The sequence below is a fragment of the Cebus imitator genome, unplaced genomic scaffold, assembly GCF_001604975.1.
Source record: "Cebus imitator isolate Cc_AM_T3 unplaced genomic scaffold, Cebus_imitator-1.0 Scaffold61, whole genome shotgun sequence".
NCBI classification, from domain to species: Eukaryota; Metazoa; Chordata; class Mammalia; order Primates; family Cebidae; genus Cebus; species Cebus imitator.
In genome coordinates this window covers 10,527,388-10,554,212 of record NW_016107376.1, presented here as the reverse complement: position 1 = coordinate 10,554,212, position 26,825 = coordinate 10,527,388, and the positions used below count along the sequence as shown (strand labels likewise).

Here is a 26,825-nt window from a genome sequence, read left to right as displayed (position 1 = left end):
TGCATTGAGGTTGTGTAATGAAGTGATCTTACTTCTGGCTGACAAATTAGGAAGGGATGGGAATATGCCACTTGAAACTCATGAAGCTCAAGACAGTTTTTCTCTGAATTACATTTTGCACAATGTAATCTATCTAACTTTTCTTCTTAATATGTACTAGCTAGTACATCAGATAGAGTGTAACATATATTTTTTGGTCAGACAATTGCTTTTTATCCATAGTCAAGTCTACCTATACATACACAATTTATTTTGACCACACTACATGACGCTCAACTTTAAAACTTAAATGTACAAATCTTAAAATAATTTTAAATATGTCTCAGTACTTCAGAATATGCCCTGAAATATGTATCACTATTCAAGAGGTAGTCATTGACTACTAATTTATATTTACTTCTGACTTAGAAACTTAAAATTGTACATAAAGTACATAAATTTAGTTCATTTATTGCATGAATTACAAATTAATCTCTTGTATATGTTACTTCCTGTCTTTGTAGGGCTAATATGTGTTAACAAAAACACATATTAATAGATATGTATGTTATTATACAGTTACATGTCATAACATAGACATAATATTGAAGAAAATTAAAATATATTTCCTGATTAATTTTTTTCTAATACCAACACTTCACAATTGTAATAAAAACAAAAAAGTTCAATATTAAATGTAAAATGCTGTCTGCTTATAGAAATATTTTATACTTTTTCTTATTATATTGCTCTGTAGGCAACATTGAGCTCTCAAAAAATTTAAAAATAAACAATAAATATATTTTTTAAATTATAAACAGATTTTTAAATGTTTTCCAGAATTTTAAAAATTCTTGTTAAATTACATTGCTTTTATACAGTCCACATTTAACATCAAGGAGAAAGATATGTCTTAGCAATTGTCCAGTGGATTTCTCATTTGTTAAAAGGTAAAGCTTTGATAAAAAGTCAGAAAAGAGTTGTCGACTGTGTATTAGAGGTGAGCCACACATATCTCTAAAACAAAAGAGCAGCTAGGGGAACTAGCTGTGAAGGAACTACTATCATTCATTTGATAATTTAAATGTGACATGGAAATCTTTGACACATATTTTATCTAAAACAGTTTAGCTATTAAATTTGCTTTTGAAAATTTTCTGTTAACGAATAAAAATATATAAAACCAGGCAGTGAAATGACGGTAAAAACGATAGAAAAAGAGAAAATAATTGCGGAGATAATAATTTTTTATTCATATGAACAATGACTGCATTGAGAACATCAGCATTAAAAATGTCTCTTAAGAACTGTATTTTATTGAACTCAAGAACACAGCAAGTAGGACAAGTGGCTGAAGAATGTTAAAACTGATGCTATTATGACTGCATGCATCCACTCTCAGAACTACTACAACAAATAAATATGTATTTTAAAGAGTCTTTTTGAGCAAAGTTAAATAAGTTATATTACACAAAATTTGATAAAATAGCATTTTTAGCCTCATTCTTTAATAATAGTGCTATTAATTCAATTATTGGAACACAATAGCAATGCTAATCATTTTTATCCATCTATAAAAATAGATTTTAATCCTTGTCGTTTTGAAGCTATTCCAACATAACGATCAATTTACCTTTAAAACTTACCTAGGCTAGCATATTTTGTTAATTAGACAAAATCTATTTATATGTCTTTCCAAATACTTTTCTCAATGAGTATGCAAACATAAGTAGTTTGAATAACTCACAAAATCCTTAGATGTTTAATGTATGTGTATTAAAAGACATAATTTTTGTTTAAGGTTAAGACCATCGTTTGTAACAATAAATAACAATTATCAATCAGTCTCTTCTTAGGAATGTGAGACTGCAGGTATCTTAAGTTATTTATATACAACATACATTCTTCTAGATTACTCAGCTTGGGATTCTATGTCTATAGCCTTCTATGGTATTAAAAAAAAATTTCTGGGCCAGTCGCGGTGGCTCACGCCTATAATCCCAGCACCTTGGGAAGCTGCGGCGGACGGATCACGAGTTCAAGAGATTGAGACCCTCCTGGCCCACATGGTGAAACACGTCTCTACCAAAAATACAAAAAATTAGCCGGGCATGGTGGTGTGTGTCTGTATTCCCAGCTACTCAAGAGGCTGGGAGAACTGCTTGAAACCAGAAAACGGAAGTTGCAGTGAGCCGGGTTCGCGCCACTGCACTCCAGCCTGGCGACAGAGCAAGACTCCGTCTCAAAACACAAAAAACAAACAAAATTAGCCAGGGGTGTTGGTGGGCACCTGTAATCCCAGCTACTCAGAAGGCTGAGGCAAGAGAATCGCTTGAACTCGGGAGGCGAAGGTTGCAGTGAGCCAAGATCACACCATTGCACTCCAGCCTGGGCGACAGAGCAAGACTCTGTCTCAAATATATATATATGTATACTTATATATATATATATACACACACACACATACATACATACAATGAAGTCATTGTATATATATATATAATTTTCTGAACTATTTGACCATACTTATATTATCTCTCTTTTTAAATTTAAGTTTAATATTTTAAATATAGTTAAAATATACTTCTCAATAATTATATTGTAAACAAAAAATATTTGGGGAAAATATAAGTCTTAAGAGATGGTTAAAAATTAAGAGTAATTATTGTGGTTAAAGGAAAGCCAAGTCATTGGAAATGAGATGTCAGTTAATTTCATTTCCTTTGAACATAAACTAGTTATGGGACATAAGGAAGAAAATTAATTTCCTTGGTTATATGTCAGTATTCAACAATAAAAGTTAATACTACAGGTTAAATAAAACAAATAAGATGTGTGATACATTTCTCTGTAGACACCCTGCGGTAGTCACTTAAAGTATGGTAGTTCTCCTTATATACACTAGGGGGCGATGTGACATAATTACTCCGGAGGGGTTATAAGCAAATTTATCTCTATGAGGATGTATTTTCATATCACTGGGTCTCTTAAACACTGTATTTCTAACAACTCTCAATTGCATGCCAGCATATATCATTAAGGCTAATCAATAAACCATAATACCCTTTCCTTGGAATTTTTTCCATTCTTTAGTTTTTGCTTTATGGCAAACCTCAAGGATATTTTTTGACTTTCTTTGAATTAGTGTGTAATGCAAAAAAGACATAGATTTGCTGTATTTAAAAAGTAATGATTAATAAATGAATGTGCAGTCACTATTCTTTATTTAAGTTAGCTGCTGCTTTTAAAGCCTTAAAGCCTCTGATCCTCAGCTCCCAATATACATGCCTTGGGACAGAGGTATGAATCCCAAAGAGACATAAAACTGGCTTTTCCCAAGGCAGCAGGTTAAGCACCCACTCAGGAAAACAATCCAGATTTCTACAAAGCTCTAGCTCTCCCATTCAGCAATAGTACATGCGTGACAAGCTACCTATATAGAAAATACAAAGACACTTTAGGATTTAAAAGTCTGGCTGTAAACAGCTTCTCTTTGAAATTTTAAACTGTTAGAGTCTCATAAGGGAGTGGCGAATTTTGGATACAGATCAGACTGCAAATTCAGACTATAGGTTATCTCATTGAATACTCCAGGAAATAAATAGCTCCTATATCTGAATCTTTAGGCAATTATCCCAACAAGTCTTCAGAACTTTCTTTTAATTGTTTCGGATTTGATTTTCTTTGAATGCTGAATGATTCATGTTACAGACTTGTATGTTAGTCATTCACAATTTATAAATGGCAACTTAACTTCAGTATTTATGAATTGTGATCAATACTCTAGCAATCAAAACACTCACCTTTTCTATTTCAATACTTCAATTTTCTTTTTTGTTCTTAACTCTTTCTCAGAACTGCTGGATCACGAGCAAACCAGTCTCCAGTTGCAGTTGTTTGTGATAATAGGGAAGAAACCGGCTCTGAGATCAGTAAATGAAATTGGAGAATAGATGAATCAGAAGGCAGTGTGTGTATGTGTCTTTTGTATGTGGCGTGTGTGTGTGTGTGTGTGTGTGTGTGTTACGGTTTACAAAACAGGAATTTTAGATATCCTAATGATGGGTCTTCATGTTTTATAGTTTTGTTTTCATGGAGTTTTGGCAAATGCGGTTATCAAGGGCTATTTGGTTTTAAGGAGAAAAAATCAAATTACAATGTTACACTTTAATAACAAGAATGGAGGTGAACAAAACACCAAAATGTGTGTGTGTGTGTGTGTGTGTGTGTGTGTGTGTGTGTGTGTCGGGGGTGGGGGGTGGGTATCCACTTTACCTTGAACCTGGGCTGAGATGGTGGGGAAAGATGCCTCAAAAGGGTAGAACCTTAAGTAGTATTCAGCAGATTTGAGTTTTAACATGCTACAAAGCTTGTATTGACAGGGAGTCTTTCTCCTTAAAGGGGAGGCTCTATTCCTCTTAGGAGACATGGCCTTTCTTTCAAGGGCGTCTGCTTTTCTTCTGAAACACTTTCATAATTAAGTGACTTTCCTTGCATGGGTGGCTGGGGACCGCTGATTTTTCTCAGAGGATGAAGAAAGTTACCTATTGATTGCTGTTGCTCGCGGCGTGTTCGTACCAGCGCGGGCAGAAACGGGCTCACGAGCGCCCTCGAATTCACACACACTCACCAAAATACACATCTCAGCCCGTGGAAACGCACTCGCACACACCCACATACACGCCTCCGCACCTCATTCAGATGGGTCCACGCGGAGTCAGGGCTGCGCTTCCCTTGGCACGGGCGTGTGTGCGGCGAGGGCGTGTGTGCGCGCGTGTGTGAGTGTGTGTAGAGAAACCCATGAGGCAGACCGCAGCTACCTTATTCTGCAAGCATGCCGCGATTCCCGATCCTGTGTCTGCAGGACCACAAAAAAACTAAATCGCTGTTAAACTTTTTTTTGTCGATTCTCTTTTCAGAAAGAAGGCGGTGGAAGAATCTATTCCCGATAGCTAAAGACCCGCGAGACCCGGCGGCGAAGCCCGGGGCGCGTCCGCCTTGGCAGAGCGCTGGGCTCAGCCAGCCCAACTGGTTCCCCATCTAACTGATCTAATCAATGACTCCGAAGAGCTGGAGCTTCTGGCCCCGCCCTCGCCAGCCTCTTCTCCGCCTCTCATTGGACGCAGGCCGAGAAGGCAGGGCCTTGCTCCCTGCTCGGATTGGCTGGCAGGGAATCAGTATCAATGTTTAAGCGGCGGCGTGAGGTGAATAGAGTCAGTCAGCAAGAGACGCTGGGGAGAGAGCAGGGATCGCGAGCCTGGCGGATGCGGCAGCGGCGGAGGGCGGCTGGGGAGACGCTACTCCAACTGTTGAATTGAATTTTCACCTTTCCTTTCATCCGCTACTTTGCTTGCGGAGATGGATTTATTTGCTTTGAAATCCGCACATCTTTCTCAGACTGTGGGGTGATCCCGAGAGGCACCAGACTGAAAGAGGCCACCCGTGACAGAAAAGGAGGAATTAAAAAAAAAAAAAAAACCTCCACAACAGACTGCACAATTAACTATACACACGGATGCTGGACTTTGTGAATAGAGAAAATTGAGAGGAAAATCTTGAACTGTGATGAGAGGCTAAGCTGGGAACAATTACAGGAAACCTGATTTTGTTTTTCCTTTACCAAGACTCTGAAAGATTTCGGGGTGCCTCTCGCCTAACCAAGAGGAAAGGCTTTTAAAATAGTAATAATAATAAATAAATAAACCAATACACCTAGCAAAGCAGACGCCTTGTTTTCCAGAACCTCGGACTCCGGCAGAAAGAGGTAGAGTAAAAGTGCTGCTGGATTCAGCTTCACCTTCCTCCCTCCATCCCTTTCTCTTGCTTTTTCTTTTTCCCCCAAAACATGAATCTGGTTTTTCTTTCTATAGACTGAGTCAGAGAAAGCATTAGGAAGAAGCCGCAACTAATGTCTGTGAAGGGAGGACCATGAGGCGAGAGTGAATACGATTCGTTCCGCTGCTTCTGACTCATCCGGCAGATCGGAACACCTGCATTTCTGGATGTGTCATTCCCGTATGTCGAGGCGCCTCCAGAACCCGAAATAATGTGTAGACAGACCTGTGCCTAACATCTCCCCGGGGTGAGCGCCCCTGGCTGGACTGCCTTGGCCGCAGCTCCGAACCCCCTGCCCTCCCTGAGTCGCCCAGAAAGACTGAGAGCGAGACTGCAGAATGCATCACGCCAAACCTTGATGTGTTGCTTTCATACAGCCCACTCCTTCTACTATAAGAGAAAATTGAAGGGGGAAAAAACGTACTTTATTTGCTTCAAATATTCATCACTTTTACTTCTCGCCAAGGTTTTCTTTTCTAGATGAAGAGGACTGGGAGGCAGGGCTATTGGAAGGAGATGTTGAATAGAAAGAAAAGAGAGGCACTTGACAGCCCAGCCCTGTGAATGCAGAGACTGTTTCCCTTCTAGCAAGAGACAGGGAGAGTGTGTGTGCGAGGACTGGGAGGGAGGCTCCCCCTTCCTTTTTATTCCGCCACCCCTCCCCCTTCAAATCTGCACGTCCAACCATGAGTTGCCTGTTGATTTCCCTTCGCCTGGGAAGAAAAGCAAACTGGAATTAAACTGCTTGGAGAGAAGTCCTTGCTCGCGGGGATAGGATGGGATGGTAGCGGCGGCTACTGGCTTGGCTTAGAGAAATCACAGAGTGTGTTCTACAAACAGAGGCGAAGATATATCTCTCTATTTCCCCCTTCCCAATAGACTCACACAGCCAATGCTGATCAGGCTGTGGCTTTCTTGATTTCGGGGGAGAGCCTTTTCCGAGGAAGAGAGGGAGGAGCCTGGTGGGGAGAGGAAACTACAAATCGGGACACTAGTTCTTTACGCTGCATTTCCTCCCCTCCCTTTGGCTGCTCGGAAAGGAGAGAGAGAGAAAAAAAAAAATACGCTTGGCTGGGAGATGCAGTCCGCCGCCGCCGCTGCCTCAGCCAGCAATGCAAGATTAGATCTCTAAATGCAGCAAAACACTGCCTGAAAACACACCAGCCCGCGCAGCAAGCAGACGTTTCACGGTGAGCTGGGGAAGCTTCAGAATATATCTGTGACTCTGTATTCGTGGCTCTTCATCCCCATCAGTTTCATCACCGGAGGCGAGCAGCAAGTAAGAATTTCACTTTCGGATCTGCCTAGAGACACACCTCCCTGCTCCCTCCCCCCTCGATGTGAGGAGTATTCCGGAGGCTCCGGGCGGGAGTAGATTTGCAGCACCCTAGCGGGAGCGAGGAAAATCTACTGATTCTTTAGCTCATTATCATCTCTCCCAGACGAGATTTCCTTCTTATCGCCTGCCTCATCGCTCAAGTTTAAAGCCTCCCGAAGTCCAGGCGGGAGAGACCAAACCCCCGGCTCGCCCCCAGCCGCAGGAAGCCGCCGCCTTGCTCCAAGCCCCTGCGGCTCTGCTGCACCGCAGCTTCTCTCCCAGTGCAGATGCTGTAGATCAACAGGTTCAGGGAACTTGAGCTGAATAAGGAGAGACCACCGGGTGCCGCAGCTCGGGTGCAAAGGGAAGGAAGGACCCGTAGACTTGTGGTTCGCGTCGCGTGCGCACCCTGCTCCAGGGCCCCAGGCTGGCGCTCCCTCTCTCGCTGGCCCCTCCAGTCCGCCTTTTCCTGCCCCCACCTTACAGGTCTGGGATGTACCTTTCCATCTGTTGCTGTTTCCTTCTATGGGCCCCTGCCCTCACGCTCAAGAACCTCAACTACTCCGTGCCGGAGGAGCAAGGGGCCGGCACGGTGATCGGGAACATCGGCAAGGATGCTCGACTGCAGCCCGGGCTTCCGCCGGCAGAGCGCGGCGGCGGAGGGCGCAGCAAGTCGGGTAGCTACCGGGTGCTGGAGAACTCCGCTCCGCACCTGCTGGACGTGGACGCAGACAGCGGGCTCCTCTACACCAAGCAGCGCATCGACCGCGAGTCCCTGTGCCGCCACAACGCCAAGTGCCAGCTGTCTCTCGAGGTGTTCGCCAACGACAAGGAGATCTGCATGATCAAGGTAGAGATCCAGGATATCAACGACAATGCGCCTTCCTTCCCTTCGGATCAGATCGAAATGGACATCTCGGAGAACGCTGCCCCGGGCACCCGCTTCCCCCTCACCAGCGCACATGACCCCGACGCCGGCGAGAACGGGCTCCGCACCTACCTGCTTACGCGCGACGACCACGGCCTCTTTGCACTGGACGTCAAGTCCCGCGGCGACGGCACCAAGTTCCCAGAGCTGGTCATCCAGAAGGCCTTGGACCGCGAGCAGCAGAACCACCATACGCTCGTGCTGACTGCCCTGGACGGTGGCGAGCCTCCACGTTCCGCCACCGTACAGATCAACGTGAAGGTGATTGACTCCAACGACAACAGCCCGGTCTTCGAGGCACCGTCCTACTTGGTGGAACTGCCCGAGAACGCTCCGCTGGGCACCGTGGTCATCGATCTGAACGCCACCGACGCCGACGAGGGTCCCAATGGCGAAGTGCTCTACTCCTTCAGCAGCTACGTGCCCGACCGCGTGCGGGAGCTCTTCTCCATCGACCCCAAGACCGGCCTCATCCGTGTGAAGGGCAACCTGGACTATGAGGAGAACGGGATGCTGGAGATCGACGTGCAGGCCCGAGACCTGGGTCCTAACCCCATCCCAGCCCACTGCAAGGTCACGGTCAAGCTCATCGACCGCAACGACAACGCGCCGTCCATCGGTTTTGTCTCCGTGCGCCAGGGGGCGCTGAGCGAGGCCGCCCCTCCCGGCACCGTCATCGCCCTGGTGCGGGTCACTGACCGAGACTCGGGCAAGAACGGGCAGCTGCAGTGTCGGGTCCTGGGCGGAGGAGGGACCGGCGGCGGCGGGGGCCTGGGCGGGCCCGGGGGTTCCGTCCCCTTCAAGCTTGAGGAGAACTACGACAACTTCTACACAGTGGTGACTGACCGCCCGCTGGACCGCGAGACGCAAGACGAGTACAACGTGACCATCGTGGCGCGGGACGGGGGCTCGCCTCCCCTCAACTCCACCAAGTCGTTCGCGGTCAAGATTCTAGACGAGAACGACAACCCGCCTCGGTTCACCAAAGGGCTCTACGTGCTTCAGGTGCACGAGAACAACATCCCGGGAGAGTACCTGGGCTCTGTGCTCGCCCAGGATCCCGACCTGGGCCAGAACGGCACCGTGTCCTACTCTATCCTGCCCTCGCACATCGGCGACGTGTCCATCTACACCTACGTGTCTGTCAATCCCACGAACGGGGCTATCTACGCCCTGCGCTCCTTTAACTTCGAGCAGACCAAGTCTTTCGAGTTCAAGGTGCTTGCTAAGGACTCGGGGGCGCCCGCGCACTTGGAGAGCAACGCCACGGTGAGGGTGACAGTGCTAGACGTGAATGACAACGCGCCGGTGATCGTACTTCCCACGCTGCAGAACGACACCGCGGAGCTGCAGGTGCCGCGCAACGCCGGCCTGGGCTATCTGGTGAGCACTGTGCGCGCCCTAGACAGCGACTTCGGCGAGAGCGGGCGCCTCACCTACGAGATCGTGGATGGCAACGACGACCACCTGTTTGAGATTGACCCGTCCAGCGGCGAGATCCGCACGCTGCACCCCTTCTGGGAGGACGTGACGCCCGTGGTGGAGCTGGTGGTGAAAGTGACCGACCACGGCAAGCCCACCCTGTCCGCAGTTGCCAAGCTCATCATCCGCTCGGTGAGCGGCTCCCTTCCCGAGGGGGTACCACGGGTGAATGGCGAGCAGCACCACTGGGACATGTCGCTGCCGCTCATCGTGACTCTGAGCACTATTTCCATCATCCTCCTAGCGGCCATGATCACCATCGCCGTCAAGTGCAAGCGCGAGAACAAGGAGATCCGCACTTACAACTGCCGCATCGCCGAGTACAGCCACCCGCAGCTGGGCGGGGGCAAGGGCAAGAAGAAGAAGATCAACAAAAATGATATCATGCTGGTGCAGAGCGAAGTGGAGGAGAGGAACGCCATGAACGTCATGAACGTGGTGAGCAGCCCCTCCCTGGCCACCTCCCCCATGTACTTCGACTACCAGACCCGCCTGCCCCTCAGCTCGCCCCGGTCGGAGGTGATGTATCTCAAACCGGCCTCCAACAACCTGACTGTCCCTCAGGGGCACGCGGGCTGCCACACCAGCTTCACCGGACAAGGGACTAATGCAAGCGACACCCCTGCCACTCGGATGTCCATAATTCAGGTAGGAGACTTTTAGCATAACTGGGACTTCACTTTATTGCTGGTTTTGGAGCTGCCCTGAAACCTTTGGAACAGGGCAAGCTACTCTGCCAGCAGCAGGGAGAGGGAAAAACATTGAAATGAAAACGGTTTACACTTTTGACACTGTATACATCACATTCTACACATAACCCCTCCCATGTGAATAGTCTCAAGTCTACAAGATGTAAATATCTTACTCCTGTTTCATTTTAAAATTTATTTTTATAGGTTTAAAAGTGTTAGCAGTGTTCAATAATCATAACTTATTTTACTTATTTTTATTTGTTAGTTTACATTTCTTTTCATAAAAGAATTCCCAGAGCAGAAACAAATGGTTTAGTTAGTTGTCTTGAAAACATTTTAATTCTTTTTTGAAGTGATGCCAAAAATGAAATAAATTTATAACCAAATATTAAGAAGTTAACTTCTTGAAGTACAAAATAGCAACCAGTCAGAATTTCAGAGTTTAATCAATTTGAACTAACTTTTCACCCCTTAAAAAGTCGTTTCATATTTTAAAGGTGAGGTGCTTTAAAGAACATGAATCTCACTTATTCATCATTCCATTATGCTAAAACTTCCGCATAATGCATTAATACATCTAAAGCTTTTGAAATGTGAGTTATACTCTGAAGCACTTTGAAAAGTTTGAATACATGCGGGCTCTGCATAATGACCAGGAACTATCTATGAAAAATTTTCATTTGTTTTGTCTTGTGGTTATCTTGATTTGTTTCTTGGAGTTACTGAGGAGTAAATGAAAACAGCAGAGGACCAGAGACTCATTTTGTGCTATTGAAAAAAGGAGGCAAAGTTACACTGAAGCCAGTTGATGTGCCAAAAAGAATCCAAGATGCATTTAGTTTGTATAGTGTGTATTCTATGTATATCTCAGTGATATTTAATATATATAAGATAGTAAGATTTAAAGTTATTGATAATAAGACAAAACTAAATGACTGGATCCAGCCTGAACATAGATTCTAACAGCAGCACGTGACTATACAATGCCTAGTCATTGTCTTGTTTCTTTTACCCACTATTGAGTTGTGTCACAGAGAAACTTAATTCTTGCTTATTATAATTGTATGTTGCAACAAATTACTCTGGATGAGCAGTATGTGGAATTCAAAATTGAGCTTAACTGAAAGTGACACCTTGCAAGGAAGATTAGTTTGGGGCAAATGAAAATAATTTGTTCATAATTTTATGCTTTGAGAAGCAAATAACTTTTGATGACACTTGACTCGGAAATGTTTTTATGGTTAAGATGGAGAAGTAAAATTTCATAATCTTATTATTTCTAACATAAGTACACCAAACATTAATACTTAGAAAAATATATTTTCCTATAATAATGTCCTTGTAAAACAATCTCACACTTGACACTACTAAATATTAAAATATCAATTGTAGTATTAAATCTTACATCTTACAGTGTTTACTGTATATCAGTGATCATGATTTTCTGAGGTTTATATAAAACCAAAAAAGAAATTCCTCACTTTAAAAAAATGTGGTTTGTCTGAAAGTCTTTCTGTGACTTTGTAAAACTGGCATTTATGATAATCAATACGTATTTAGAATGAGATCTTAAAACACGTGTTTACAGATTTGCTACATTCATTTTATAAACACACATGTTATATACCTTTCTTATATTATTATTATTGACAGTTACAAAGATGTCACAGAGGGTTAATGCTTCCATTTAAAGTGCTGTGAGTTAAATTTTCATTTAGTTTCCAGTAAAAATGAAGATGGTGCAGAATTTTCAACAAGCCTGTTTCCTTGGTTAGACTAGTGAGGAACAATCTTCGATTGAAATATCCAGAGGTTTTGAGAAGTAGTGATGCCTGTAGTATAGCGCACCATGCTGTTCTTGAAGGTAGTCATTGCTTAAGGAGGGGTTGATGATTTCTCTCATGAGCAGTAAAACGCAAGCCAAAGCAGACAGACACGTTTTTAAACAGACTCCAAAGGGAAAACTTTTTTCCCATTCCCTTTCTTCTAGACTCTTAATTCATGCCATAAAGACACAAACTATGTTTTTGTTTTAAGTCCTTGAGATGTTTTGTGGAAATATGGCTCATTTTCCCATGTTTCTTCTGCCCTAGAAATATCCCCAACATGCGTTGTTTAAACAGGATTTTCTTTTCTATTCAAATTTTATAATCCTCTAAGGGGTGCTTTGTGGGTTCTTAATATGTTAATTCTCTTTTAAATATATCAGGTTTACCTCAATATTAATTATGGAGAACAGAGTAAATTAACTACCGGGACTTTTTTTTTTTTTCTTAACTAGTGTGCTGCAAACACATTGTGCTACAATGACATTCATAAATTAAAGCATTTAGGTATTCCACAATTTTTTTCAGGTGCTTTTATTAGTGTATATATGTAACACAGCAACCTAAGGAAACACCCTATTAGTCTCATATGTATTTCTGAAGGTGGAATATTAATCCACAGAGTGCACTTGGCCTAACCGCTACTACGTCTGATTCATCTTTATTTTATAGCATCTGTGTTCTGTTTGGAAGCACGATGTATTCTATTGATGGAATGAAAAGAATTTTATAATTGTGTTGAAATACACTAGTACAGTGTGGTGATATGAAATTTAGGGATTTTATGATTTATGGAGGCTCATATTACAGCTAACATAAGACTTGTTTAAGTATCAAGCATTTTGTGTGGGTCAAAGGGTCTAAAATGTTAAGATTAATGTCTGTAGGTTCTCCTTGGGCATAGGAGTACTTTTAATAAGTACAGATGCTAAGCATTCATATAAGCTGATATAGAAACAGTTTCGTTTGTGAGAAGAAACTTTATTTTAGATTTTCTTCAAGTTCCTTGAAAAAATTAAAGTATATAAACAGTAGATTAGCAACTAAATACCCACAATAGGGTGAATCATAATACAACAGAGTTATAACTAAATATTGAATTATTTTTAAACCTATAAAACTGATTTTGAAGAATAGGAGAACAGATTTTGCAGTATATAAGGCAAATAGTTTATTATCCAAATTCATAAGAGCACTTTTATAGGAGCAGTTTTCATGTGAATTATTTTATGTGTTAATATGCAATCTAAAGTCAAGTAGAGAGACTATTACTAGTTCTCAAGAATAACTGCTTATCGCGATTTATCAACAATTAGTTGTAAGTCTCAGGGTGACTTCTCAACAGGTGTTTTCAACGAAGGCCTTGTTGGAAAGAGAGGAGGAGGCTGGGGACTTCTCACTGATGGAGACTTCCCAGTTTGTTTGAACATCTGTGTTTTCACATTTTTTCTAGCACTACTACAAGTCATTTTAATATGCTCTCATAGAAGGAAATATATTGAGCCAGCAGAATAAGATCTACTAAAATAAATTTTGAAAAGGAATACATTCTTACTCAGTGTTTTACAAATCAATTTCAAACTATTCACATTTGGGTTGACTTTAGAGTCTTTATGCTAGGAAGATAAAATCCTTTTGATAGATGTACACGGCCTTTTCAATAACAGGGAATTAAGGATATGGTAAATACCTAGAGCCAATCCAAATATATAAAAATGATATTGAAGTGTAGAGGACTAAAGTATCATAGTGTAAACAATAAACTCAATATTGCAGAATAAAAAGGTGAAAGGAGACTCCATCTTTAACACAACATTATCCACTGTATGCCTTTATTCCCACTTGGCTCTCCTACAAGAAGATTTTCACTGTGGGACTTATTCAGATAAGTTCCCAAGATCATGATCTTCAAAATTTCATCCTCTAGCCTATTAATTATTTCAGTAAGAAGCACAAAGTGTGTGAACAATTTCTTTTGACATTTATGATTTTGGAGATATTTTACTATGATTTTTATTCTAAGACAGCTATTTAATTAGTATATGCAGTAGTTTCCATAACCTATATATACATCTCTAGTTACAGGCATTCTGGTATCTTGAGTAGGAAAGGAATGCCACTTTCTTACTGCGTACCTTCCAGAGCGTTTAGTTCACTCGCTTATTTCTAAAAGGTTTTGAAAAGATAGAATGAGTGATTCCTATTTGAGATTAACATGAGTACACAATAATTACATTTTTTCTGTTTTATAATGCATTAAAAGTAGTGTAAATAAAGTAAATGAACTTAGTTTAAATATGATAAGATATTCAGTGTTTAGGGTATTTTTGGAGATGAGTTTAAAACCTCTAAAAATCTAAAAATTGGTACCATCATGCTTATTATATTGTTACTTTTATTTTTATATGCATCTATGAAAATTTTAGCTCCAATTTTAATGTGCCATTTCTCTATTTCCCAATAAATGAAAACACAGGAAGTATAAAGTATAACAATATGAGCTAGAAACAAGAGAATCTTGTTATTTTATATAAAACTTTTTGTAAGGTAATAACTTCTTGATTCCATTAGCTTTTGGTTTTCAATAAAATTTTCAAAATGCAAACAAGTTAATATTTTATCATTCTTATTTTGAGATTACAATCCTTCAGTCTTTTGGAAATGTCAAGAATAAGATAATTTTTAATTTTACTTGAGTTATATGAGTTCTATAATTTCAATAAATATTACCATATGTAAGCATATGGCAAAAAATTTGGAATTTTGTTCTTGGCATCTTCATGTTCTTTAAGGCTGTATTTTATCATGAAAATATCAGCATAGAAAAGTATGCCCTAAAATTGTTATTTCAACTACTTGGATATACTTTTCCAGTCAAGGAAAAAGAAAAAAATTACCACCTTTGAATACATTGTTCAACATACAAAACACATATAAAATCCCCCAAAATTTCCAGAATGTTTTCTCCATAAAGTTGATGCTATAACATATATTATTCACTTTTTTCAAGTGCATAGATATAGATTTTGTATATGAGGTTAAAATAATCCCAAATATCATCTCTCTTTAAAAAACTAAGAAGTACACTTTCCAAAGATATATTTTATTTTAAAAGAAAAACTCTTCAAAAATTTCAGGTAATATTTAATCCTGTTTAAATATATAGCATTTATACTTTTATCGCATTTCAGTACTATTCTTCTGTTTCAGGTTTCGAATTTTTCACTGTTAGAGCTGCTTATGTACTATAACAAAAAAGAAATGTATCTACAAATATAAAGGGTATACATTAAGAAAAAATACATTTAAGATTAATAAAGGTTCACATGCATTTATTGAAATGAAATTTGGCTATGTCTATATTTATAAAAATATAAAAATAATTTTTTGGTAAAATTAAGTATGTGTATAAATGTATATGTCTTTATATTTTCAATATAATATATGTAAGTACTTAAGCACAAATACTAGTCCAATTTTATACTTTTTACTTCAAAAGCAATTCTTCTCTATTTAAGGAACAGCTCAAGCTTTTATTTTTCTTTGAAAATATGTTAAAACTTTACTGTTTTAAAGTTTCAAACAATTTGAAGTCCCATAAAATAGAGTTAGTGACCCTAGAGAGGAGGATTTAAGGACCACCTGGCTTTCAGTGGGCAATAAGCTTGAGCCCATGTAGACAAAGAGAAACAAAAATCTTCCCCAAGTTTCTGATTCTTTTGAGAAGATGGCAGGAGACCTGGAAGCATTGTGAGAATATAGGCTGTGAGCCTGATGATGAAACACCAACAGGAGAAAGAAGAAGCCACCATAACTGGGCTCATGCCAGTAAGGAAGTAAAACTTAACTCCCTAATGCTGAGAAGTCATTGAATGCCATACACTCAATAGTGGGTAAATTCTTACAAATGCACCTGCTAATTACAATATTAGTCATTGTTCTAGAATGTATTCCCCTCAGAGATACTTCTGTTTAATAAATCCCACACGGCATTATCTTAAGGTCGTATTTTAGTAAAGCCATTAGGGAGGGGATTTTTTTTGTACTAATTCCTTCAACCAATGACTGTACATTAGTTAGAGAATAGCATGAAGTTCATTTTGCCTATCATTTAGAAGCTAATGTGACTTCTGCCACCCACCTACAAAACACTTTTAAAGTTCATTAGACCTACACTAATTTATTGTCAACCTATTTTAGTAAAGAAGGCTTTGACAAGAATTTTCTTCAATGACATACAGTATTTTACAGTTAGTCATAAGCTTTCACCACTCCTTTGACAATGACATATTGCTATCTCTGGTCTTCTGAAATAAGTTATGGACAATAAAGAAGTCCTTAATGATATCAACATCCCTATTGTGACTAAGGGAAGCATGTTTATGCTTCCTTGCTACTGTAGAAATACTAAGATCAATATGTTTAAGATAAAGCAAATAATAATAATAACAAAATATAGATGAAAAATTGTGACTCTGTGGGTGGCATCCTTTGCCTGTATGCACCAAGTTCTTCCAGGGACAGACTATAAAATTGGTTTCAGACAGTGTTTGAGAGAATATATTTATACATATACATATATATTTGTGTGTGTGCATATATATGTATGTATGTGTGTGCATATATATAGGACATACTTGTGTTTGTCTGTTCTGGTCCTAGTGACATTCTGATTACTGGTATTTGTAGGCCTTGCCCTGGATTTATTCCAAGCAATTTTATTGTAGTGAAATGGTTCTTACAGTTCATTGAGCATCTAGCATAACTGTGCTGAATATGATTGGTGCGTTTGCATATATTTATTCAAAAAAATAAGGCAGTTAAACAGCATAATTAAGGGAAAACGAATCACAACAATAAAAGACCATTTAAGTTAACAAGCTTTGTGATCAAAGGATAAATACAGGTTGGATAAATGACACTTTAGATGTAACTAATCTACATAAATAGACTTTGGTCTGATTAGAGGAGTAGAATATATTAAAATAACTTAATGGTATTAGAAATTCATTCTTTTTCAGTCATCTTGAAATGTTTAACGATCTATATTATCATATTTTCTTTATGGTTCTATTTAACACGGTAGTGATACACCATTTTTAAGTTGTGTGAAAAATGCCAAGGTAAAGATAAATAAAATATTGTAAACTTCTGTTTGGTTCTGAAATATACCCTGTCTGAAAAATATTTAATAGTTTTTAAACCTTTAATGTTTTTGATTGATTTTTAATTAGCAGAACACATTAAAGGGACTATTTCAAAGGATCATTTCTTATTTACTCTACCAGCTAAAAGCAGCCTTTGTAGAGTTTGAAAGCTAGAGCATGAAAATCAATTTGAAGTTTCAAGCTATACATTCATAATAGTTTCGTAGTTATATACTTTTAAAAAACATTGGTTATATGTTTGTAAATTCTATTAATACATAATGTAGATAATGACTTGATATTCTGAAAGATTCTGATGGTATTTTGATAGCATCTATTCTTTACAATAACAAATTTAACATGCAACTTCCCTAAAAATGTAATTTCTTTCCAACAACTATGGTGCTTTAGATATACTTTATTCAGCTGTTTTGAATGATAATTTTAAAAATATAATTAGGCACTGAGTCATGAATTATTTCATTATATAGGATTTCCACCTGAATACTTAATAATTATTTCTAAACAATGAATTGGTTTTTTGTGTGCCTAAAATTTTCATGTTCTTCAATTCAGAAAAAAATTCAAAATATGTACATGAAATAATCAGCTTATATTAGAAATTCCAATAAAAATGCAACAGGTATTTATTGTAGGCAGAAATAGTTATGAGGTTCAAAATAGTTTTTTATTGTTATAATACAATTTCAGACTATCCATGTCTCATGTAAATTCTTAAATTCGTATTTCCAGTACAAACATTTGTATCAGTTTTGAACAACTAAAAGTAGTTTTTAACCCTTAATCTACAACATTCTTTTAAAAATCATAGTCCCCAATACAAATACCTTTGCTAAAAGTAGTTAATTTTATTTTTCACACAACATATTTTAACAGAGTATACTGAAAGTGTTGTATCTGAATACTTGATATGTTTTTGCTATTCTTTCATGGTGACAGGAAAATTGGATATGCATTACTGAATTTATAAAGCAATTCATCTTTGATTATCATGAAAAGAATTACCCAACCACATGTGTAAAATGGCTGTGTGAAATTGTTACTGATGTCCTCATTTTATCAGTAGATAAAATGAAATTAAGACATTAGAATATTTGAGAAACTATACGCTTAAAATCCTAGCAATATATAATAAGAAAAAAGTTATTTTAGTATTTTGGAAAAGGGAATTTGTTTAAAAGAAAATGTTTTCCAGTTCAAACTTGAATAAGTGCTTAATGATACATTTAATATAAATTATTAGTTATGAAAACTTCCCAAACAATGTTAAAAATAATTACTTCGATTTCCATGGTTCTGTCAGCAAAACAAAAACAAAACAGGTATCATCTAAATATTGGTGCATTCTATTAAAATAGTGTCTTCTTGGGTCCCAGAATTCATGTCTTGTATTTTGCTCTTGCAGTTATGCATCTATTTTAAAATAGTATATCCCAAATCAATTCATTGCATTAAAAATGTGAATAACAGCAGTTACAAGTCATACAAAAAAGATAAATCAATAGTCCATCTTTATTATCACTTTCATTGTGGTAGAATTAAGGATTCTATACAAACTTACCTTCACCTAGTTTCAAGGCAAGGCACTTGATTGTTTTAATTACTCTTTGAAGCTTTGTGTGACCTTGTGTTATATTAATGAATATTTTTTATTTTTGTGCTAAGCCAATGTCTTGTCTCATGTTGTAATCTTGGTTGATTAAATTAGAAATTCCTGATTTAAAAAGTAAGTTGATAGATATGCGTTGATGTTAGTTGGCATGGGACACATAAAATGCATTTATCATTTTAGAAAACAATAAAAATATTTTGGTGCTATGCCATACACCAAAGTACAGAGTAAGATACATAATTGTTGAAAGCAGATATATATGAAAAACAGTAATCATTTTAATATCAATGCATACCTTGAAAAATATTCATAACTTTTCACTTTTTAGTGTTGGCAGATGCATGGGTAGTAATTATTAGCTAAGTTCCCAGGTTCTGACCTTCTTAGGAAAGCTACTATTTATCCCTAGATGGTAATAAGGATGGAAATAAGAGAACCATCCTATTAAGCAAATCCCACTCACAGGACATTTTAAGGATCCTTGGCAAAAGTCTATTTGATGGTGTGGCTCTGATATCAGATGTGCCAATACCAACAAATGAAGCACTATGCCTGAGTGGAGGGAAACTAGAAAAGACAAAGAGTACATTTATAGAGACTTTTTTTTCTTCTGATTTTGAGCAATAGACTTTCCACGATTTTTTAATAATCAAGACAATTACATAGTAATTTGGGTTAGAATGCATGCCCAGTTTCCTATCTCAAAACCCAATTTGTTACCACCTGTGGCTATTTCTATTTAAAAAAAAAAAAGCATAATTACTATGAGTCTCAGCAGTCTTAGAGTAAATTTTTGCAATTACAATACCTCCCTTGGGCAGATGTGTGAAAATGGCAGATTAATTCCTGCCAGGATCTTTCTGTTCTTTGTGCATTTTTAGGTTTGGTGTTGCCTGCTTATTAGAGTGCCTGTTTTGCTCTGGTTAAAGGTTATGTCAGTGTTCCCATAGTAAATCTCTAGAAATAAAAATCCACAAATCAGCCATTAAATTTTGCCTTAGGTGGAAAGTTGACATGTAACGTCTCAGGAAAGAAGTAGATAATATTTTCCATCACTTTCCTCTGTTGCCTGGTTAAGTTTGAAGTAAAAGAGAGTAAGACCATCTGACAATGTTGAGAAAGCAGGACTTAGACTAGGAGGGAATAAGAAAAGTGTGGTAAAATAATATCTAACCCAGTAGACACTATGGAAGTGATCTCAAAGCTACATGATGCCTAGGGATTTTAAAGAGCAATAAAAAATATATTAGTATTGGATGGATAACAGGAAACTGAACACCCCACTAATTTCCATTCATTTCTTTTTGTGGTTGTTGTGTGTACTCTGTTCCCAATAAAGGTCTAATTGATCTACATACAAAATAATGAATGATATTAAGTCTGTACAGTATTAAGACTCTGGATCAGTGTTTTAACTCTATTCGTAAGATTATTTTGTCTCAAAGCCGGCTAGAGATAGAACACTTTAAACCAGAAGCCACATCCATCTTATTTGTCACTGTACTTGAAAGAATATAGCAGTTTCTGATATGTAGTATAGACTTTAAAAAATACGAATTCTTTGTGAAGAAACTGAGACTTCTATAGTTAAGTCATTTTCAACAATCACCCATCAGATATATGCTGGAATTTGCATTCAAATCTAGATGTGACTAAGGCTAAAATCTAAGATATTAATATAAAGATGCTACAATATTGATCTGCTGGTAAATAATTTATGTGAATATGGCATTTTGATATTTTTAAAATGTATAGTTACTACATCATTATTACTATGAAAATTTATATATAATTCTATTAATAATATTACAACTTCATGGAGAAAGACAGGGGATCAAGGTTCACAATTATGAATATTACGCTCTCACAGTATTTGTTTATATTACGTATAATTAGATATGGTATATATAATATATGCACCCAAACACAAACATGAAAATGATGTATCAAGAGGAAATCGTGTTGATTGTAGCATATATTTTTATCTTTTGTCTCACTCCTTGGTATGGTTTTTATGGTATTAAAATGATGCAATTCTGACTTTATGTCTATTTTTTAAGGCTTTAAGGATCACCCAACCCTAGTAAGTTATTAAGAAACTAATATGATAATTTTGTCTATATATTAATTAATTTTAAGGTGGTTATATTTGTGGAAATGCTCCATAAAGTACAAATATTTATTTTCTATATGATTTTTTTGATAAGATGAGATTGTATCTAAACCATAAAACAATTATTTTTGGATTACATTTATTTTTATTTTTCGATATGTAATTTTACTATTTAATCAGGCACTGATCATTTACCATGTAATAATCAGAAAATAAAACTATGTTTGGCAATTATCAAGTGTATGTATAGTAATAAGCCAACTTAAACTTTTTTCTCAAAATTTCAGAATCTGTCATTTGTATGTGGTAATGAAATTTTTATGCAAATATTGAGGAAATGTAAGCTAAGCCTTCATATAAAAAGTATGTTGTCCATTTCAGTATTGTTATTTAAAATACATCCACAGCTTTCAGAGCTGTTTAATACATAATTATTACTTCAATGAATAAATAATGAAATAATTCTAAAAGCTGTTAATTGAAATAGTTTATTGGTTTTTCATTTTTTTATTTGTGCAAATTTAGTGGCTATGTGTGAAGTTGTATTGTTTAGTACTTTTAAGCTATACTGAGAGTTAGTCACTCTTTGTCTGAATTTTACATCTTAAAATCCATGTCAATCCATAAGGGGGTTTTATGGAATAAAGGTTTAGTCAGAATAAATTTTCAAACATATTAAAAATTCAGTTATCCTCATTAGTCAGAGTAGCTGAGATAAAAAGTGAAGGAAAAATAGAAAGAAGCATAGAAATGTAATTTAAAAATGTTTAGAATTAATTTTCAACATTCACAGGCAAGAGAGAAATTTTCTTAAAGATTAAACATCATTAAATATCATATAAGTTTATCCCACAACTAAGTTATCAATGCAGAATTTATATCCACATTTGTCTAGGTATTATACTAATAGTTCAAGTTCATCTGTTAATTCACCCTGAAATATTTGGCATTTTTGAAAATAAGGCACATCAGCAATCAGTGCTACTCAGTCTTGATTGAGGGGGATGTCAAATAGGTCTTGGCTACATGTTACTACAAGAAGCCTCTGTGCCAGGAACATGTTTTCTATTAGACACTTTCACCCAGAAATTGGGCCTGTCATATTCCATAATCTGTTTTTTTTTTTTTTTTTTTTTTTTTNTTAAGATGAAGTCTTGCTCTGTCACCAGGCTGGAGTGCAGTGGCTAGATCTGCTCACTGCAACCTCCATCTCCTGGGTTCAAGTGATTCTCCTGCCTCAGCCTCCTGAGTAGCTGGGACTATAGGCATGCACCACCAAGCCCAAAGTTTTGTATTTTTAGTAAAGACAGGGTTTCACCATGTTGGCCAGGATGGTCTCCATCACTTGACCTCCTGCCTCCCAAAGTGTTGGGATTTACATGCGTGAGCCACCACACCTGGCCCATACATGCTTTATTTTAAAGAATATAGCTTAGACATCTACTGGCAATGTGACTTCCAAATAATGTTGGTAAAAACCTGAATGTTTCATAAATACACCAGTTTGCAAGCACTTTCTAGGTTTTACATCAAACCTTATAATCTAAAAACACATATCATTTGTTTAAAAGACTTTGAAAAGTCATTTAAATATTTTAAAAGTATCATCCAAAATATATAATTTTGAGAGAAGAGAAAGGAAATAAATTATTATTTATGTCTATAGGCTGACTTTTTCTAATTCTATTATTTTTATCCTTGCCATCTGGTCTCTTTTCTGTGACATCCCAGCAGAAAATATGCTTTTCACAGGGATACTTAAGTACCTTGTATATCTACATCTAATGTATTTTTTAATGCAAATAAATATGTTGATGAGGCATGGTGGTGAATATCACCAGGTTAATATTTAACTATATGCACATTTGGACCTGGGATCTATATAGTTGACTTTACATAGTGCATATATACAGGGATGGATTGGGTTGAGTAGTGTTATGTTTCTCATTTTAAAAGTGCATTTAATAGACAAGAAACTTTTGTTTATTAGCTAAAATAAAAAGCTTCTTCAATTTCTTTTAATTTAGGCTTGGGTATATATTTTAAGACATAAAATGTCGATTTTCTTTTATATAAACGCAATAAAATAAACTTCTCCACATGATTTCCTCTTGTGGTTCTTCAGGCAAGATTGTGCTCTAATAAGATATAGTCAAGATAAAATTTTCCATCTGCTACTCCTGAATGTTAATTTTTTTAACCTCTTTGTAAACTTTCTTTCTATATTTATAATATGCAAGTCAGTGTAAGCTAATGTATCAGTTCATCATATAAGGAAATAAATTTTATAGTTAAACTTAGTCAATACATTCCTTAAATTTATTTATATTTGAAATTTTCCATTGAGTCTCAGTGAACTTAAACTTGACATTTGTGTTAAATACTCATTATTTAACTAGAGAAATCAAATCGCCAAGGAGACATCTGTTATTTAATGATATTATGGTTTGGATTTTTTTTTGGTTGGAAGTGTGGGATAGTGATAGAAAGGCTCTAGGGGTGAGAGAAGGGAAGGAGCTGTGGTTCAATATCCCCAGGTAATATAAATAATTGGAAAGTGAAGATACCTTTTCAGTTGGTTAATTGTAATAAACCTGTTATCTTGTTAGAGTATTAAGGTAGAATCAACATGTTGGAAAACAGATAAAAGGTGCATGAAAGCATTTAAAATTCAATCATTAGGTTTCATTGCACCCATCTGCTCCCAGGAAATATAATTGGAAATTTTATTCATTGACCTTTAGCTGCCATTTTGGACAACAGTTTCAAAGTCTGTATTTTCGAGTTGGACATTTGAAGTTAATTAGATAAGAGCCATACTCAGTGCATTTTTTTAAACCCAATTATTTGTTGGAACAAAATTTGAAAAAATAAAGGCAGGCTTGATGGGCAAGCGTATATTCGACAAAGAGTCAACATAGTTATTTAATCATGGATCTGGTTAAAAGCAACTGATGTTCAACTTCATTAACATTTCTGTTAACTAGAGGGACAGCTCAAGTTTTTATTGTTATTTTATGTCAAATTCCTACCTCCCATTAATTATTCTCTGGATCCATATTACCTTAGAGTTATACTTACAACATTCAATTACACTAAATTTACATACCATGATATAAGGAAAAAAATCAATGAAACTATTTAATATTTCAGGTGGTTATCTTGAGTTTTAAAATGTTGGGCACTCCCAATTCTTTTTGCCAATATAAGTGTAATACCACACAATTTTTCTAGAATATTTTTTAAGTCTCCACTCAGAAGTATGATGCATGATAAAACTGTGTGTCTAATATAAGAAGTACATTATGTAAATTGATAAAGATTTCTTGCCAGCATTTGTGTATTGCTCTGCTTACTGAAGTTCATGTACCTTGGAAAAGAGTTATGATTAGACAGGTGTTTCTTCATCCTATGATATCAAATTTCTGAAATATTTATATAGTGACGAGCCAGATGTACACAGCCTAACCTTGTAATCCCATTTCACAGCTTTCCCAAATACCTGGAAACTTAAGTATGAAGCTGATTATTTTGGCAGCATATCCCCATTAATAGGATTTAAATATTCCTTATTTACAAGCCAGTTCTGTTAATATAATCTAGTATATTAAAACGGAAAACCGAGAATCCATCCAAGGGCAAATTGACAGGGAAGCTTTTCCTAAAGCTTTTTAATTTGTTTTTTATTGACTCTATAATATCAGAAAAGACATAGCACATGTGAATAATGTACATGTTTTGGATACCAGGATACAACCATTTTGGTGTGAAGTAGTTAGTGCTCAGATCCCTTGTACGTCTATCGTAATCTTGATATAAGCCATATAAGACCCTGCATCTTTGCTCTATACAAATGTCCATTTCAACATCCTCTCAGTGGCAAAGCTTACTGTCAGGTGACATAAAATTATTTTAAATGCAGTCATCTGTTTTTTTAATGAACAGAAGCAATAAAGAATAATGTAATAATGTGTCATGATTTTCATTATGCTTATTTATTGGTTCTGCAATAATAGAAGGAGAGCATATTGTTATGCTTTCAGCTTGAGCAATTTATGCACTACGCTACTGGGTGTACCATTTTATATTTGTGATATTTTGTCCTCCCAAGAAAAAGGGTATCAAGATCCTTAAATCAAATTAGACTAGGGGAAGAGTTTCATATTTTGTCTGTTTTATATTAAGTGTATAGCTTTTATAAATTACCTGATTCTACTTGAATAAGCTCACACACCTTCAATGAGGGGAATACTCTATTTTCCAAGCTGTATGTAACAACCTGATTTACATGGTTTGAAAAGAAGGAAGGGAAAAGCAGGCTATCACAACTCTTTTGCTTTTTTATCCATAGGAGAAAATTATGTACTTGATGTTTTATATTTATACAACTATGCGTCTAATGCACCATTAAGAAGGTGACATAACTAAAAAAACAAAAAAGAACAAAACAAAACATAGAATTAAACAACCTGTAAAAGAGAGTTCTGTAAGCCCAGATGAGAGATAAACATTTGAGATTTCTGGACCCTTGATTTTTTTTTTTTTTTTTTTTTTTTTTTTTTTTTTTTTTTTTTTTTTTTTTTTTTTTTTTTTTTTTTTTTTTTTTTTTTTTTTTTTTTTTTTTNTTTTTTTTTTTTTTTTTTTTTTTTTTTTTTTTTTTTTTTTTTTTTTTTTTTTTTTTTTTTTTTTTTTTTTTTTTTTTTTTTTTTTTTTTTGTAGAATGACATATTCCAGAGATGAAGCTACCCCACTGAGACTATATGCCTCTAGACCTGTGTGGTTGAGATTCAGGCAGTGCTAGTCTAATGCCTTTTGGATTTCAACTAGTCTATCATTGAACTGGAATCTGCAGTCAACCTCCAGGGATAAATTGCCTGCATTTGACTGCAGGGCCAGTTACTCCTCTCCTGTGTGATTTTTAGCAAGTCAATAGTTTCCCTGCAAAAAGATACTTTACTCCTGGGAAAAACAACAACTATTACAAAGTCCTGATATTCAAATATCCATGTTTTCATATTAAAATAATTTCAAGTTGTTTTCAAATACGTGTCTGAGTTTACTTTTCACTTTTTTCAAAATTATGACTATATTTTTTCCTAATTTTAAGAAACAGTATTATTTATGGCAAACATTCTACTAAAATAAATATCTAGAACAGTGTCTAGTGTATAGGAAGAACTCACTACATAATTGTGGACTGAAGACAGAGAAGGTTGCATTTACAGAGTTAAACTGCCTATAATTTACTACTCGAAGAGGACTATTGTTAATTTTTTGATGAGTAAATCTGCAATTCTTCCTTTCCAATTATAAAATTCAAAAGACTCAGACCTGACTGATTTAACATTACTTATAATCTTTATTTATTCTGCCTACTGTGAATATCAACATTTTTCACTGCAGAGATATTGGTATTTTTAATATTGAGGTGTTCTACTAGTCCCTGCTGGGATGGATAATACATGACATATACATCAAAATATCATTCTCAAATATGAAAGAAGATTGGCTTACAAAATGAAAAAAAGGATTGTGAACCTGTATCTCTTTCTACTCCTTCATTCTTGTGCACATGCACACAAACGCACAACTATATATTTTATAAAAAGTTGTATATACTAAACACAGTATATTAAACTGCATTTTCCTTAAAATTCTATAACATTTCATGAAAAATTTTATACTATTTCATTTTTTCATGTCAATAATGTAGTTTCACATTATTTTAATAATGGAATTCTAGGCCAGTCAATGGATATATTAAAATTCATTTAATAAGTTACTATCTGATAGATTGTTTACTTTAGATTTTTTTTTTTTTTTTCAAGACAGGTCTCACTGTGTCACCCAGGCTGGAGTATGGTGGTGTGAT

The 26,825-nt window shown here is 36.6% G+C and overlaps 1 protein-coding gene across 4 annotated transcripts in view; it reads left to right on the top strand.

The window, feature by feature from the left end:
- Window positions 1-5,169: 5,169 nt before the first annotated feature.
- Window positions 5,170-26,825, top strand: part of PCDH17 (protocadherin 17) — a 107,523-nt gene continuing 85,867 nt past the window's right edge. Inside the window, exons 1-2 of one of the 4 annotated variants that reach the window (XM_017529896.2) lie at window positions 5,171-5,743; window positions 5,850-10,190. In XM_017529896.2, the coding sequence (XP_017385385.1) occupies window positions 7,626-10,190 (2,565 nt within the window). In that variant the 5' untranslated portion in view covers window positions 5,171-5,743; window positions 5,850-7,625. Of the gene's footprint in view, window positions 10,191-26,825 lie in introns of all 4 variants that reach the window. The other 3 variants (XM_037739045.1, XM_037739044.1, XM_037739046.1) reach the window with 3 other exon arrangements.